This window comes from Dipodomys merriami, unplaced genomic scaffold, assembly GCF_024711535.1.
Source record: "Dipodomys merriami isolate MVZ:Mamm:240054 unplaced genomic scaffold, mDipMer1.0.p SCAF_55, whole genome shotgun sequence".
Taxonomy (NCBI): Eukaryota; Metazoa; Chordata; class Mammalia; order Rodentia; family Heteromyidae; genus Dipodomys; species Dipodomys merriami.
Genome location: NW_027206124.1, coordinates 5,892,821 through 5,909,771, shown reverse-complemented (window position 1 = coordinate 5,909,771; position 16,951 = coordinate 5,892,821). Strand labels below are relative to the sequence as shown.

General features: G+C 46.2%; 1 protein-coding gene across 3 annotated transcripts in view; it reads left to right on the top strand.

Annotated features, from left to right (window-relative positions):
- Efcab6 (EF-hand calcium binding domain 6) overlaps window positions 1–16,951 on the top strand; it is a 173,874-nt gene that overhangs the window by 75,376 nt on the left and 81,547 nt on the right. For all 3 annotated transcript variants that reach the window (XM_069999721.1, XM_069999723.1, XM_069999722.1), the window contains one exon: window positions 6,227–6,375. In XM_069999721.1, the coding sequence (XP_069855822.1) occupies window positions 6,227–6,375 (149 nt within the window). The remainder of the gene's footprint in view (window positions 1–6,226; window positions 6,376–16,951) is intronic.

Genomic DNA, 16,951 nt, shown 5'->3' with positions numbered 1-16,951 from the left:
GAGAAAGGTGAGAGCAAGCAGGGGTTGATCTGGTTGACATCCTGGATGTAAATGCACATGGGAAATACCAGGTGGAACCCCTTTGAACAACCAGCATACACTGAAAAAGTAACTGGCAGGAATGTAACACAGGCTCTGGGTATTGGAGCAGGAGGAGCATGAATCTGGGGCGGGGGTGGGGGGGAGGGAGGAGGACATGTGTGAGAATGGAACAGAAAACGTAATTGAGATGAGTTTGGGACAGGGCAGGTAGTGAGGGAGAACAGCAAAGGGGGTAAGTTTGAGCAAGGTACTTTGTATGTATAGATGGACATATCACACACTCTGGTATAACTAATGGATGCTAATAAAAGCATAAGAAAATCAGGCATCAATAGCTCATGCCTGTAATCCTGGCTACTCAGGAGGATCTAGGTTCAAAGCTTGCCCAGGCAGGAAAGTCCCTGAGACTATCATCTCCAATTAACTACCAATGGAAGTGGAGCTGAGTCTCAAGTGGGAGAGCACTCACGAGCACAAAAGTTCAGAGGCAATATTCTGGTCTGGAGTTGTTCAACCCTAGTACAAGCACCAAAAAAAAAAAAAAAAAAAATGGTGGGGGCAAATAAAAACAAATTCTCCTAGCGCCCCGGAGAACTGAGTCTGTTTATAAATCGAGTTTCTTTCACAGCCAGCCAGGGCTGTGCCCTGCCCTGGAAGCAGAATGGTGGACGGTTGCTTCTCCCCTCCCCTGCCCTGCAGCACTTCCTGCCTCTCACGCTCAGTGTATGGTATTTGTTCCCTGTGCCACCTTGCCTTGCCATGAGTGTCATGTAGGTTTCTCTGTAGGTCGGGGTTTACCATGGTATATCTCCATCACAGTTCCTTATTGTGATTTATTTTTTGGTTGGATGGATTTTCTTGTCAAGTAATTTCCTTAAGAAAAGCTCATGTGGAAGTGGCGCTGTGGCTCAAGTGGTAGAGCGCTAGCCTTGAGCTGAAGAGCTGAGGGACAGCGCCCTGGCCCAGAGTTCAAGCCCTATAACTGACCAAAAAAAAAAAAAAAAAGGCTCATGTTTTACTCCCTTTGTCTCTTCCTTTTGAAACTCCTGACCTGAGGCCAGACTGATAGTTCCCTATAGCTGATTTTCCTTTTGTCCCTGGATGCCTAATGTGTGTGTGTGTGTGTGTGTGTGTGTGTGTGTGTGTGTGTGTGTGTGTGTGTGTGTGTGTGTGTGTGTGTGTGTGTGTGTGTGTGTGTGTGTGTGTGTGTGTGTGTGTGTGTGTGTGTGTGTGTGTATTTCTTTATTTTGGTGCTGGTCTCCTGGGGCTTGACCTCAGGGGCCTGGGCTCTATCTCTGACCTTTTTGCTAAAGGCTAGCACTGTACCTGAAAGGCTTCCCCAAGGAAGATCACTCAGACACATGTCACATGTCACATACAAAGGAAAAGGAATGTTATGCCAGTAACCTGACAGCTACCTCGCAGGTAGAGTAGCAGCGGGGCGGGGTCCCAAGCACAACTTTTGTAAGGGCAGGTTCAAGTGGGACTTGAGGGCCGGACACTGCATCGTGGAAGGGCTTGGCACCTGAAGTTGTAGCTATACAAGCAAAGGAGAGGGAAATGGTACTAGGGGAGGGGCTGCCATTTGAGATTGCAGCTGCCTGCGACACCTGTTGTTGGGGAGAAGCTGGTGCCACCTGTTTTCCGGGAAAGGCCATTCTTTACCACAAAGCCTAAGATGACGAAGTGGCTCCTAAGATGGTGGAGGTCAGGCTAACAGTACCACTGGAGCCACAGCTCCACTTCTGGCTTTTTTTTTGAAGATTAGTAGAGACGAGAGTCTCCTGGACTTTGCTACCCAGGCTGCTTTGAACCACTATCCGCAGGTCTCAGCCTCCTGAGTATCTAGGATTACAGGTGTGAGCCACTGACACCTGCCTAAAATAATTTTTCTTGATTTTTGAAGTTAAAAAAATCCATACTAAGCTATGCCCTGGTGCAGAGCATTTTGGCCAGATTTCCTGGAATTCTGTGTGTTCTTTTGGTATACACACTCAGTTCTTCCTTCATTTCAGGAAATGTCCTGCATTGCAGTGTGGGGCCATCTCGCTGGCCACCTCTACCTGCCCCCTCCATCTTTCCTTCCTGCATCTGTGTCCCCATTGTCCTTATATGGAACTGTCTTTGTCAACCATTGGCAGCTATCATCTGCTCTCAGATTGTTTTAATCCTTTTGCTCAGTTTCTCCATTTTCATTCATCTCCTCTTTGCTATTTGTAATTTTATCACTATAAATTCTTATTTCTTTTCTGTTTTCCTAGCCCTGATATGTTCCTTCCCATCCCTTTCATTGTTTTATAATTTTTAGAATTTCCTTGTGATGAATTCATATATATAAATGAACATGGTGGGGGTGGGAAGGTGGCTCAGTGGTAGAGTGCTTGCCTTGCAAGCATGAGACCCTGGGTTCGATTCCTCAGCACCATATAAGCAGAAAAAGCCGGAAATGGCACTATGACTCAAGTGGTAGAGCGCTACCCTTGAGCTAAAGAGCTGACAAAAAAAAAAAAGAAAAGAAAAAGATAAATGAACATGGTGGTACTGGGGTTTGAATTCAGGGCCTTGCTAGGCAGGCGCTCTACAACTTAATCAACACACCTGGCCCTTTTTATTTTAGCTATTTGTCAAATAGGGTTTCACATTTATGCCAAGGTTGACCTAGACTGCAGTCCACCTGCCTGTGCTTCCCTAGTAGTCAGGATGACGGGGTGCCCCACCAAGCCTAACTTTTATTGTTGAAATGGGGACCCACCAGCATTTTGCGCCCGCTAGCCTTGAACCACAATCCTCTTTATTTCTACTTCATGATTACCTCAGATTACAGGTATGAGCCACTGCACCCGGCCTTGGGTTCAGACTTTCATTTAGTTCATTTTTCAGGGAATGTGCACTTATTTTTATGATGTTTCCTGATATTTCTTTTTCTCAGTATTTGTTATTTGTTATTTGTTTCTCTCTCCTGTCTTTGTCCCTCTCTTAGGTCTAATTACACAACCATTTGTTTTCATCCTGTTGTGCTCACAGTAAGATTGGTACACAGCGCTGAGCTAGTTGCATTACGCTGTCACTGCTGTGTGTTCTGCCATCCACACGTGATGGTCTCCCGTGGCGGCGTCTGGATTGCTTGTTGGGTGTGAGTCCCACTGCCGACAGGTGGCGGCCGGCCTCCTGGTGCGAGGAGCCCAGTGCTTGCCGGGCAGCAGAACAGTCTTCTTCCATTTGGAGCGTCACATGGTTTCCTGAGATCAATTACTCCCCTCCTCCCCCAAGCATATGGGGGCTCCCATTCCACATGCGCCCCAGTACTTGACATGGTCAGACTTTCCCATTCTGCCGTCCAGTGCAGATGGCGTTTCAGCTGTGAGTTTGAGGTTCATTTCCCTGTTTACTAATGTACTGAACAGCTTTCTCTGTTTTGCAACTTTTGTTTAGAACATTTTTGATAAAAATATTTCCACATTTACCAAATATTGAGTGCTCACCACATGCCAAAAATTGTGCTTTGTTCTGGGTAGCTATCAGCAAAGCAGGCAGGAGCGCACGCTCCCAAGGTCATGTGACCTGGCAGTCAGGGAGGGGCGATGCACAAGTGTTGGTGTTCACAAGTGCAGTTCCTTCCAGGAACTGTAAAGGGCAGGGTGTCCTAAGAGCATGCCTGCAGAGGTCTCATGTAGACGGGCTCAGGAAAATGGAAGAACTGAATGTGTAAATGACATGCATAAAGGTGGAAAATGGGGGGGGGCCTTTTTGCAGCCCATCAATAATAGGATGGCATGCCATCTGCCAGCTACAAGAACACTGGATATACACTAGCTTAATGTCAAAGTAGTAAAGCTGTGTCAAGCCCGAAAGTATCGTGTGACTCCATTTTTTTATAACGCAGTGTATTTTCTCATGGTCATATTGGGAGCTTTGACATAATATGTTCAAAATTGTGGATGGTAATGCTTCTGTGTGTGTGCGTGTATGGACATGAGCACGTGTGTGGGTGTGTGTATGCACATGTGCATGCATGCGTGCACCAGTGCCAACACAGGGCTTAAATTCAGGGCCTTCCACTCTCACTTGGCTTTTTTTTCCCGAAGATTCCCATTCCACAATTTGAGCCACAACTCTGCTTCTGGAATATTGCTGATTAATTGAAGATTAGATTCCCATGGCCTTTCCTGCCCAGGCTGGTTTTGAACTGCAGTCCTCAGATTTTAGCATCCTGAGTAGATTATAGTTGTGAGCCGCTACCAGCACCTGGCTTTTATTTCCTTTTTATATTTTGTTGAATTGCTTGCTCTTATACAAGGTTGTGATTTCCTTATAACCAACAATAATGAAAATTCTTAGGAGGTTACATATAAGGTACCATTTCTATTTCATTCAAAACTTTGGATCATCCAAGAAACATACTCCGAAACTAAACCAAACCCTTGTTGGAGACCAAATGTCATTATATTAAATATAGATTTCACTCATCTAATGGAAGTGAAGACCTTGTTCCATGCCAGGGCCCTGCCTCTCCCTGAGTCCTTCCCCAGCATTGTGTCTGATTGAAGCCCCTCTGTCTGGAAGATACGTGCAAATCCAGTTGCATTGGGGGTTAGTTTTATCCAACATTATAAGCAGCTGGGGTCCTGAGAAAGTTAGCTCTCTAAGTATTTCAAAGATTTCCAATATCCTGTGTCCATGGAAGGACATCACTCACCTGCTTCCCATTTCTTGTGAGACTTGAACATGTAAGCCATATTGTATCGGAGAAACTCGCTTTCTCCACCAAGTGCCGGTGGTGTTATTGGTCGTCGTATACCTGCTTGCAGGAGACAAAACCATCAAGCCAAAGTGAAAACAAAATGTGTGGAAAAGGAGCTATGTAACTTGAGGGCAGGGACCTGAGGGGGAACCTGGGGGGAAGTGAAGGAAAGGGTGACATTGTCCTAACAGAGAAATGTACTCATTACCTGACTTGTGAAATCGGTAACCCCTTTGTACAACATTTTAAGTACAGCAATAAAATTATATTATAAAAAACAAAGTAGGATGGTTGAAAAATATGGGTGAATACTGGTATTTTTCAATAATAAACAGCAGGAGACCTTTGGAAACGTGGCAGAATTCCCTGTATCTCCGTGACTCACATCAGAGACCAGGGGTGAGCCTGATGCGCTCCGCTCTGGAGCTCACAGCTAAGTTCACTCACCTAGGTTCTTGTTAATTCTTCATTAAAAAAAAAAAAAAAGGAACGATTGAAAAACTGTCCAGGGTATACTCTATTTATGCAATCTCTAGATTCATAACTTTCCCTCTTGTAAAAGCTACTTCTATTTTTTTATTTTTGTCGGTTGTGGGGCTTGAACTCTGGGCCTGGGTGCTGTCCTCAGCTCTTCAGTTCAGTGCGAGCTCTCTGTCACTTGAGCCATGGCACCATTTCCAGTTTTCTGAGTGGTTTGTTGGAGATAAGAGTCTCACAGCCTTGGGGCTGGGAAGGTGGCTCAGTGGTAGAGCACTTGCCTTGCATGCCCGAGGCCCTGGGTTCAATTCCTCAGCACCACATAAGCATAAAGGAAAAAGCCAGAAGTGGAGCTGTGGCTCAAGTGGTAGAGCGCTAGCCTTGAGCTGAAGAGCTGAGGGACAGCGCTCAGGCTGAGTTCAGGCCCTACGACCAGACCCAAAAAAAAAAAAAAAGAGTCTCACAGCCTTTCCTGCCCAGGCTGGCTTTGAACTATGATCCTCAGATCTCAGCCTCCTGAGTAGCTAGGATTACAGGCATGAGCCACCAGCGCCCAGCTGCCACTTCTCTTTTTAATATGCTCACACATCTTGTGTGCTTGATCTGCCTGACTTACCCAGGAGAGGCGTAGGATAGGCCCACAGTAGGAGGCGCCGTGGAGTATATGGGGAAAGATGTATCAAACTGGCAGAGCCACGGATTATTTTTAGTGTTGAAATTGGAGGTAGATTCTTCATCTGTGCTGTTTTTCCCCTAAGAAACTTGTCTGCTTGTCACGGGTGCGCTGTCACTGGCTGGGGATGCTGTCTTGTAGTGAGATTGTCAATTAAACATTTGAACTTCCGTACATGCCCATGGAACCCTTTTGATCAGCTTTCAGAGAGGAAGATATGAAGAGGTTCTGGCAAAAGTAAGAAGGCAGAGTGACTCCGTGATGTTTATTTTGTGATGTTTATTCCTTTGCAGCTTTTGAAGTCCTACCAAAAGGTTGAAAAAGCCCTGAGCGCAGGGGACCCGTGCAGAGGTGGCTACGTCTCCCTGAACTACCTGAAGGTCGTGCTCGACACCTTTGTCTACCCCTTACCTAGGAAGATTTTTATCCAGTTAATGAGAAGGTAAGAACTCCTTGACATGTGTCTTCCCCACCCATCAACTGTGAGAATAAGAAAGAGCTTTCATTTATTTTTTATCTTATTTTTATTTTTTTTCATTTATTTTTTATCAGAATTTTTTTGAAAGTTTCAAACACATCCTTAGGTAAAGAGAATAATCTTGTGAATCTGCTAACCCAGTCATGCCCCAATTTCTAAAGCATTGGCGTCCTGGCCAGTCATTTAGTTTGTATCTTTGCATGTTTTCCTCAACCCCTTGTTTTCGTTTTCTTTTTTTGGTCGGGTGTGGGGCCTGAACTCTGGGCCTGGGCGCTACCCCTCAGCTCTTCAGCTCAAGGCTAACACTCTACGACTTGAGCCACAGCACCACTTTCAGCTTTTTCTGCTTATGTGGTGCTGAGAAATCAAACCCAGGGCCTCATGCATGCAAGGCAAGCACTCTATCACTGAGCCAACTTCTCAGTCCAACCCCAGATATTCTTAAAGTCCAGACATCATCTCTCTATGTGTCTAAACCCCAGTGAAATATTGTTTTTACATCAGATACAATGATCTGTACTACTAGTAAATAAATATGTAGCCAGGGTTCATGTGGAACAGCTGGCCCCATGGTCCCTGTTTTGTCTAGGGTCCAGATCAAGTCTGCATTGTTGGAGGCTGGGTTGCCACTCCTCTCCATTGGTTAATTCTGTAAGTCACGTGGATTGTTCGTCATGTGGCATTTCTTTTCACCAGGATTAGACCATTGAAAACACATGCTCCCTTTTTCCCCAGCCCCCAGCGCTCTGCCCAGCACTGGAAGGTTATAGACCCATGCACGCATGTTTTGTGTGCATTGCTCTGGGCAATGCATCTTCACAGAAGATGGCCACTGTGTTGGCTGATGGTCTCTTTTCCCACCATGGGGGAATGTTCTGTCTCTCCTGTCATCTTGCCTGACCACAGCAGGGCCTGGTTAATATATGAAGGCAGGGCAGCCTGCTGGTTATACTACATTTGCTGCTTCTCAAAATTAGGGGCTGGTTCTCTAGCATCCTCTACAAATTATTTAGCATTTTTTCCTAGTGATTTTTAATTATGAATTCACAAATCTATGTTTTAATTTACTCACAGTTATTATTCTTTTTCTTTTTTGATGTTTTTGAGACATGGACTCGCTATGTATCCTAGTCTGGCTCTAAATTTGGGATTTTCCTGCCTCTCAGCCTTCCAGACTGAGATTACAGGTGTGTGCTATTATACCTAACTCCTGACAGTTATTATTCCTATTGAGATTCAGTTGTGATTATTCAATTGAGATTCAGTTGTGGGAGCGTTTTCATACTGGCTCCTGAGTTGTGCTGCTGTGACCCTAGTGGTTATGGATACCTTTCTTGCTTTCTGGTATGACCAGATGCTTGGGGCTCATCTCACACATCCGTGCCTGGGGCCTGGAGTTAGCCATTTCTGCACGGATCCCCGGTTCCTTTCTGTTTGGAACTGTCTTATACATAGACAAAGGTCTGGGTGAGCAAAACTCTCTCTAATGCCCTGGTTTCCTGTCCTGGTAACATGGAGAAGGTTTCCTCATAGAGGTTGAAGCTAATGGAGAGACTGTCCTGTGTAACTCTGGTAACTGCTGAGGCCTTTGGTCACCTAGATAGAAGAGGTCTGAGCGATGGGAGGAAGCAGTGTTAGCTGGTGCTGGGAATCTTTTTCTAGTCAGTGCCACTGTTCGGAGACAGTCCCTGTTCCCGAATCCATGACTTCTAGAAGGAGAAGCAAAATTGACCCTAGGAGCAAAGATTTCTGTGGCTTGCTGTAGGAACTCTTCTCTTGAGTAGCTTAAAGTTATGCAGCCATTTCTGTCTCCTTTCCAAGATTACAGAAGCACTAATTTAACAATAATAGAAATTAAAAACCAGAAGTCACCATCCATCTTACCTAAGGAACTATTTGCACGGTTCTTCATTCCCTTCAATTTTGTCCCCACACATAGATAACTTTTACATCTGTAATCAGGGTACACCTACAGTTTTACACTGTGCTTTTAAAAATAGAAATGTATATTACAGGCATTTTTCATATTGGTTTCATAGTCTTTAAAATTCGAATTTTAGCACGTATATAAAATGCCATTCAGCTAACATTTATTGAGTGTCGTTCCCTACCAGCCATTGTGGTAAGTGCTAAAAAATGCAAAAATAAGTAACAAATAGTTGCAGGGCCGAGCAGCTTGCTGGAGGACTGTAAGTGATGGACACAGGATGAGGGCCTGGGGGCTCAGATGGCAGGGTGTGCTGTCGATCTGACCTCCGCTCGCAGGGGTCCAGGTCTATGAGATACTCTCTTGCATCCACCCAAAATTCCCAGTGGAACCAGGCACAAGAAACAGCAGCAGAGTTATAGGTTGCATGTGTGGCAAGAATCCAGATTCTCAAGGACTTCGAAGACCAGGACTTTCTGCGTGGCACAAGTTGAGGAATCCACACATGATGAGCTATAGTCAAAATGCAGGTGCACTAAGAACATTGTATGACATTACCTTCAGCTGTGTACAAGAGGCGGGTATGAAACATACACAGGTTTTGTGTTCAGGCTTGGGACTTACTCCTAGAGCTTATTATGGATATGCAACTATGGCAAGATCTAAAAAAAGAAATCCAAAATCTGGGACATTTTTTTGTCCAGGCTGTGTAGATGTGGGACATCCATCTGTATTATATACCTGGGACACAGATCTAGTTGGGCGGACTTGGCCTGTCTTTGCAATCACTGTGTGATACCCTGCTATCCCTGGGGAGGCCCCATATGGGCTGTCTGATCTCATATGAAAATACCTATAACAGTTCTCTCTGCATGCTTGTGAGCAAGCACATGTGCCTGTGTGCGTGTGTGCGTGTGTGCGTGTGTGTGTGTGTGTGTGTGTGTGTGTGTGTGTGTGTGTGTGTGTGTACCAGCACCAGGGCTTGAACTGAAGTCCTCATGCTTTCACTTGACTTTCTTGCTCATTGCTGGCACTCTACCACATGAGCCTCCAGCTGACATTTTGCTGGTTAATGGGAGATGGAGTCTTAAGAACTTTTCTGCCTAGACTGGCTGTGAACTGAGATCCTCTAGATCTTAGCCTCCTCAGTCAGTAGCTAGGTTTGTGGGCATGAGCCACCAGTTACTGGCCTAACAGTTCTCTCTTCATTAGCATTTATCAAACATCTTTTGCTAGCTTTTTTTTTTTGAGACAAGCTCCCAGGCTAACTTGACATTTTGATCTTCCTGCCTCAGCTAGGATTATGGGCCTGTACCACCATGCCCTGCATTCTGAGCTTTTTATTTCTACTGTTTTGTTGTAAAGAATTTAGTCATTTCTTATAAAATAGCACATATCTGAATTTGTAAGACTCAATCTTGGTAGATTGTATGCATCTGGAGATTTGTCCCATATCCAACTTTTTAGTATTCAGTTGTTCATAATAGTCTCTTATGGTCCTTTATGTTTCTTTGTTATCAGTCTTAATATCTGCTTTTTCATTTCTGATTTTTATTTGAGTCCTCTTTCCCCCCATAATCTAGCTAAAGATGTATCCATTTTATTTTTCAAAAAAATCAACTCAGTGGGCTGGGAATTTAGCTTGACAAGTACGAGGCCTGGAGTTCAGTCCTCAGCTCTGAAAAAAATCAACTCAGTTTCATTGATCTTTTTAAAAAATTTTCTAGTTTCTATCTGCTTTATTTTCTTCTGTGATCTTTGTTCTTTCCTTCTGCTGATACTATACTGGGTTGAGTTTATTCCTTTTTCTGCATCCTTGAGGTTAAACCAAGTTGTCTGAGATATTCCTTCTTTTGATGTGGGCGTTTCATTCCTTCTTGGCGCTGCTTTGGTGGCGCCCCATGAGTTTAGTAGGTTGCATTTCCATTTGTCCCAGGATAGTGGGATTTGCCAGGCTGGGCAGGGGCCAGCGGGTGTGCCGCTTCAGGTCATACCCAGTGCTTGGGAGCACCAGAGTGTTGGGCAACCAGCCACTCCTTGTTGTGACACTGCTGGGAGGCCCCAGGGTAGTTTCCCAGGCTGGCCCCGGAGGCTGGCCCTCTGGGATTGGAACCCAGTAGAACACTGCCTCCAAGCTGGGAACATTGGGCTCAGCTCTGAGGCGGTCCTGGGCTACCCTCCTGGCTGTGTCTGTCCGAACCCAGACAGCCAGGCCATGCCATCTGTCTGGCTCCCCCTGAGGGGAGCGGGAGGGGCAGCCTGGGGCACCTGGGCCCCTGGCTGTCCTGTCCTCTCTATGTGGCCCTGTGCTAGCCTGGGGAAGGGGAGGCAGAGGCAGAGTGAGCTCCCTTCTTTTTCCTTTCAAAGTGGTGGCTATTTCATTCTCGGCACCAGGCAGTAGACTGGGGCTTGTTCTCAATTTGAGGTTCGTTGGCAAAGGTGACAGTGGCAGATAGTTGCTAGTTAGGGCTCCCTGCATCTGGCATCTGCTCTGCTGTGTGACATCACCTGTCACTCTTGTAGATCTCATGAGGACGGCCACAGCATCCTCTCAGAACAGTAGCAAGTTATGTCACCATCTGCATCGTGGGCATTCCAGTTTTCACGTACTCACACTTCCGGTACTGGTACCTTTAAACGAAGGCAGGGAATTGCTACCTCTGAAATGTATATTTCTTTTTTTTTCTTTTTTCCTTTTTGTACCACTTCTGGCTTTTTCTGCTTATATGGTGTTGAGGAATCGAACCCAGGGCCTCATGTATGCAAGGCAAGCACTCTACCACTGAGCCACCTTCCCAGCCCTGGAATGTGTATTACTTTTTTTTTCCTTCCCTTTTTTTTTTTCTGGTCATGGGCTTGAACTCTTGGCCTGGGCGCTGTCCTTCAGCTCTTCAGCTCAAGGCGAGCACTCTACCCCTTGAGCCACAGCACCACTTCTGGTTTTCTAGTGGTTTATTGGAGATAAGAGTCTCACAGACTTTCCTGCCCCGGCTAGTTTTGAACTGAGATCCTCAGATCTCAGCCTCCTGAGTAGGTAGGATTATAGGCCTGAGCCACTGGCTCAGGAGAGGTGATCTGCTGATGCTTTCGAACCTGGTCGTGGCTCCCGCCTGGTGAATCTCTTCATCTCTGAGTTGGCTGTGGCCCTGGTGAGGTTGCTCAAGTTAACACCATCACCTTTCAGTTTGCTTTAAAAAAACAATTAGATAATTATTAAAAGATAAGTGTTCTCCAGCCCAAGGGCTGCAGCTGTTCTCATCTCGCTGGGCTCTGTCTCTAACAGGACACCTCATTATAGGAAGGTTTACATCTTCATATAACCAAGTACATTCATCTTTTTTTGGAGAGTCTTCTATTGTTTAAAATCTATTAATTCATCATTCTTATTGAGACTTGATTAAAAACTATTCCACTCTGCTTGTTTTTCTTATTCTTTACAATAAACACTTTAATCCGTTGTAAGGTAAGTTGGCTATCTTAATTAAAATTGTATTTTCCAAAAAGACGTTTATCTTCCACTACTGCTTACTAAATACTCCTTTCCCTATTGGTTTTAGTGTCTACTTTGCCCAATCCTAAATTGTTGCTCATAATTTGGTCCAAATTTCTATTTTTTATTCTACTCCATCTCTCTAGATTTCTACTATGCCTGGACTTCTCTGTATCAGGTTCTGTCTACAATGGTCCATCCAGTTAATAAAAATAGCCTTTTTATTTGTGCTAGTACTGGGCTTCAACTCAGGGCCTGGGCTCTGTCCTTTAGCTTTTTTACTCAGGGCTAGCACTCTACCACTTGAGCCACAGTTCCTCTTCCAGGTTTTGGTGATTAATTAGAGAGAAGAATCTCAGGGACTTTTCTGCCTGCGAGAGCCTCAAACTTCGATCCAAAGATCTCAGCCTCCTGAGTAGCTAGGATTGCAGGCTTGAGCCATTGGTGTCCAGCTCTTTTGTTGTTGTTGTTGTTGAACTTGTGGAAAGCACATGCTTTCATATTATGTGTTTTTAACCTGCTTATTGAGCTTAGACAGTGATCATTAGGGACAATAGGACTCCATATGTCTTGTAGGAAGAGGGGTCTACCAAGCAAAGCCTGCATGGGGCAGCAGGGAGTTGCACCAGGTGTCTCCTGGTCCCCAGTGGCTGATATTCCTCTGTGGGCTTTCCCCTGAAGCCCCGTGAGAAGGGTGCAGCCAGGATGGCTAGCAGTGGCTTCCTCAGCCACTCCACCTAACAGAACAGCCCTGGAAACCAGGCCTCACCCACTAAAGTTAGGCTTTGCTTTTTTGTTGTTGTTGTTGGTCACGGGGCTTGAACTCAGGGCCTGGGTGCTATCCCTGAGCTCTTTTGTTCAAGGCTAGCGCTCGACCACTTTGAGCCACAGCTCCATTTCCTGTTTTCTAGTGGCTAACTGGAGATAAGAATCTCTCAGACTTTCCTGCCCAAGCTGGCTCTGAACCGTGATCCTCAGATCTCAGCCTCCTGAGTAGCTAGGATTACAGGTGTGAGCCAGCTGCTTTGTTATATTTTTTAACTCACTAGAATGAGCCTGTATTTATGTTGGGCACATTTTATGTGACTTTTAGTGATTTAAGAGTTCACTACCAAACCTGTACACAAACATTCCTATTTGTTCTTCAACTGGCAACAACCCAAGTATAATCTCAGCAGACAAATAGATAAACAAGCTAGCACAGCCATATGATGGAATCTTCTTTAGCAAAATAGAGAAGGAACATTGACACAAATGTGCAACATGAGTGAATCTCAAAGATGGCAGTGCTGCGTGGGAGAAAGCAGTCTCAAAGGCTGCTCTGCAGCATGCCATTTTGATGCTGTCTTAGAAAAGACAAAGCAAGGATGCTAAGAGTGAGGAGTGATTGCTGGAGGTCTGGGGTCAGGAGGGAGGGTCGGGAGGAAGGAAGGACATGTCTCCACAGGGCAGCATGAGGTATTCGAGGGTGATGAGTGTAGAAATCGACACAAATCTATACTCGTATAAAACTCATAGGTCAGCACACCAAAGGAAAAAATCAGATGTACTCCATTTTCATTAATTCCTGCTTAAGGTGTCCTCAGAATGGGCCCTCTACCCTCCTTCCAGTGGGAGCCTGCGCAGGGCCACCTCAGGATGGGCCTCTGCCCTCCTCTCTGGTGGGAGCTCCTTCCATGGCATCCGCCAGTGGGGGCTTCTCTGGGACACCCACATCTCTACAGCAGTGCTTGTTTCCGAGGCCCATCGGAGCCTCTTTTCTAGGCCTCTCTGTTGTCTCCCCCTTTGAGGCTCATTCTTTGTGGGTTCACAATCCATCTGTCCATCGGGCACACATGGACTGACCCACCAGTCCGCCTGGAGGCCTGCCAGTCTCTCAGGCTGCTCTGGACAGGGCTGTGGCGATGGTGACCTCTTTGCTATGCTGCAGTGTGTCGCACAGCCCACCTGCCAGCCGGACCCGAACTGTTCCCTCCCCCAGGTCATGGGTGTAGGGGAGGGTGAGATAATGGAGGACTCAGCCCCTGTTCAGCACACTTTCTCTCTCTTCCCAACCAGCTTGGGCCTGCCTGCATACCGACCATTTCCACAGAACCATGGCAGGCTCAGTGGTGCCTATGGGGGCCCTGAAGTGGAGCAGAGTTTCAGGACCCAGTGTCTCCCAGATCAGGGACCTCCAAGAACGGCCTCTACTCCTTTGTGATCTGTCACAGGCCCAGACTTTCACTTTGGAGGGGCCATCCCAACCAATGGGCCTCGAAGTCCTTGGTCCCCAGTGACTTTCAGAATGGTGGCCTCCAGATACTTGTTCCTCCCTTCAAATTAGAAGGAAGCTGGTAGACTATGGTAACCAGTATAATGGCCCCTTGAAGTGGGTACGCTCATCCTGTGCACATAACTAGCTGTAGGTGGGACTTCCTGTGGACAAGCCTTGAGTACAGTTCCTTCCCATTTTACTCCCACAGAACGCAGAGCCCAAGATAAGGCTGTGTGAAGGTACACGGGGCTCCCAGCCCTGGGGAGGGAAACTGCCGTCGGGAACTGCAAAGCCAGGCTTTGCTCTACCGGCAACCGCACAGCAGACTGGGGGCAGTGTGGATTTGCATGTGTGCTTGGCCTTGTCACTTTATTAACATTAACAATGCCATCATTGGCCCAAACCAGGTGACTCCCTTGGAAATGTGGAATATGAGAGCAGCCCTCTTCTCTTTGGTGGCAGCTCCAGTCTGTATTGGCTTAGGGAGGTCTGTCCAGAGAAGCAGCGTGAGGGGTCCGAGGGGAGTAGGAATCTGTATTTCCATTCTATATTCTGGAGCTGGCCTTGTCCTGTTGGACCCCAGGGAAATGAACTTGGCCTTCAGTAGGAGGAGCTTGGTGCAGTTGAAGGTCGGGGGAGAAGAGGCTGCAGGACAGTTCTGCGCTCGCATGCCTGTTAGAACAGAACCCGCGTGTTGTAGTGCGGCAGAGGGGGCTGCACGCAGGAAGCTCCCGGAAGTCCAGGCCAGAGACAAAAATGGACCAGCACAGCTGTGGCGTCAGGCCAGCTGCGTGGAGCCTCCTGGAGAAGGGAAGTGAGGTACGGGCTGTGAGCTTCTGCGATGGGACAGAGGAAGGTGCCAGCCAACCGTGTCCCATTCATTCCCTTTTCATACGTTCCTCTGGTCTCCTGCCACTGCCGTTCCCTCCCGCTTCTACCCCAGATCCTCACCTTGCTCTCCCTGGGAGCCTTCTTGGGTCCCAGTGACCTGTGGACTCATCTCTGCCTCTGTGACTCCTTGCTCCTGTGCTCCACAGTAGCTGTCTGTTGAGCGATGGGACTTTGATGCATTCCTTTGTGATGGGATCTCCTGCTGCCAAAAGTCTCTACCTGGATCCCACATTGTGTTTGGTTTCTACCATCAGAGGCCAGAGGACAGCTGCCAGAGCCATTGGGCATTGCTGGGAGTGACAGTCGGCAGGGTCTTTATGGTTTTAGCTAAGCAATAGTTGCTACCTCGCTAGTAAAAGTACGAGCTGTTTTTTAAAATGGATTTTTATTTGTGTTGATTATTAACACCAGGCATGCTCAAAATGGAAATTAAGAGAAACCATAAAGAATTACCCAGCATTGTAATAGACAGAACTAGCTGCTGGTGAGGTTTTGATGTTTCCCTGCAGAATTTCTTTTGTGTGTGAATGTTCGCATGTTCACGTGAGCACTTCCCATAGTTCAGACCAGGCGGGGTATCAGTATGTTGTGTTTTCTCACAGAATGTTGTATGAGGAGCCTTTTTATGTCACTAAAACACTTCTGACACTGATTTTGAATGGCTGCACGATGTTTTGTCAATCCTCAAGTCAAGGGTTTGGACATCTTTAAGGGTGATGTTCCATTTGCTGAGATGCACTTCTGAAAGGTGCTAATTTATTCTTAGGAGGGAGGCTCCTCACGCCATATTTAACGCTGCCATTGAAAATCCTTGCTAATCTGATAGGTGAGAGCATTTTCGTGCTGTTTGGATTTGATTGTTATTTTCATTGTGTGTTTCATGCTTAAAAGTTATATGTACTCCCTCTGTAAAAAAAAAAAAAACCCACAACCCTTCTGTTTATATCCTTTGTCCATTTTCTAACTTTTGAAAAACTACCTTTACTGAAATATAATTTTTAATAAAATGCCATTCTTAAGTATGTAGCTTAGTGAATTTTAGAATTGTGTGCATTTGTATAACCACTACCTAGTCACGATGGAGAGCACTTAATCATCACTCCTGTGCTACCAGCCCTCCTCCCTCCTGCTCCCCTCCACAGACTCTTCAGCCACTTGTCACTGTCACTGTAATTTTACCCTTTCTGGGAGTTTATTATTTTTGTTGTTGTTGTTGTTTCTTGTTTTGGTTTGGGTTGTGCCTGTAATGAGGCCTCTCACTTTACTTTTTCCCTCAAGACTAGCACCCTACTACTTAAGCCACAGCTCTACTTCCAGCTTTTTGCTGGTTACTTGGAGGTAAAAGTCTTAGGGACTTTTCTGTTCAGACTGGCTTTGAACTGTGAGCTTCAGATTGCAGCCTCCTGAGTAGCTAGGATTACAGGCACAAGCCACCAGCACCGGGATTTCTGGGAGTTTTCCTGAAGAGACATGCAATATGCCATGTTCTGTGTTCCACCGCAATCACTTACCATCATTTTAAGACTTGGCGCGTTGTTGCACACCCCAGCACCCCACTAGTGTCTGCTGCTGCTGCGTACCTGTGGTGGGGATGGACTGCGCTCACTCGACCCTCACCAGTAGGGGGTGGTTGGGTGGTCTTTAGGTGCAGGCCATTGTGGGAGCTGTGGCGGGCACCTTCACAGACAAGTCTGCACGGACTTCTGTTTTCATTTCTCAGGCAATGTCTAATAGGAAAACTGCCGGCTTGTCTAGTTAACTGTATGAAAAATACAATTCTCCCAATCTGTTTTCCCAATAACCTAACCAATTTGTAGTCCTACTACCAACGGGTAACAAGGCCGATGCCTGTAGGGAAATTTGCATTTCCTTCTGATTAATGATAGCCATCTTTATTGCTTATGTTTATTATTGCCCAGAAGAATTTGGGCTCACAGAATACCAAAGATTTTATCCCCAAGTGTCCCTCTTTTAA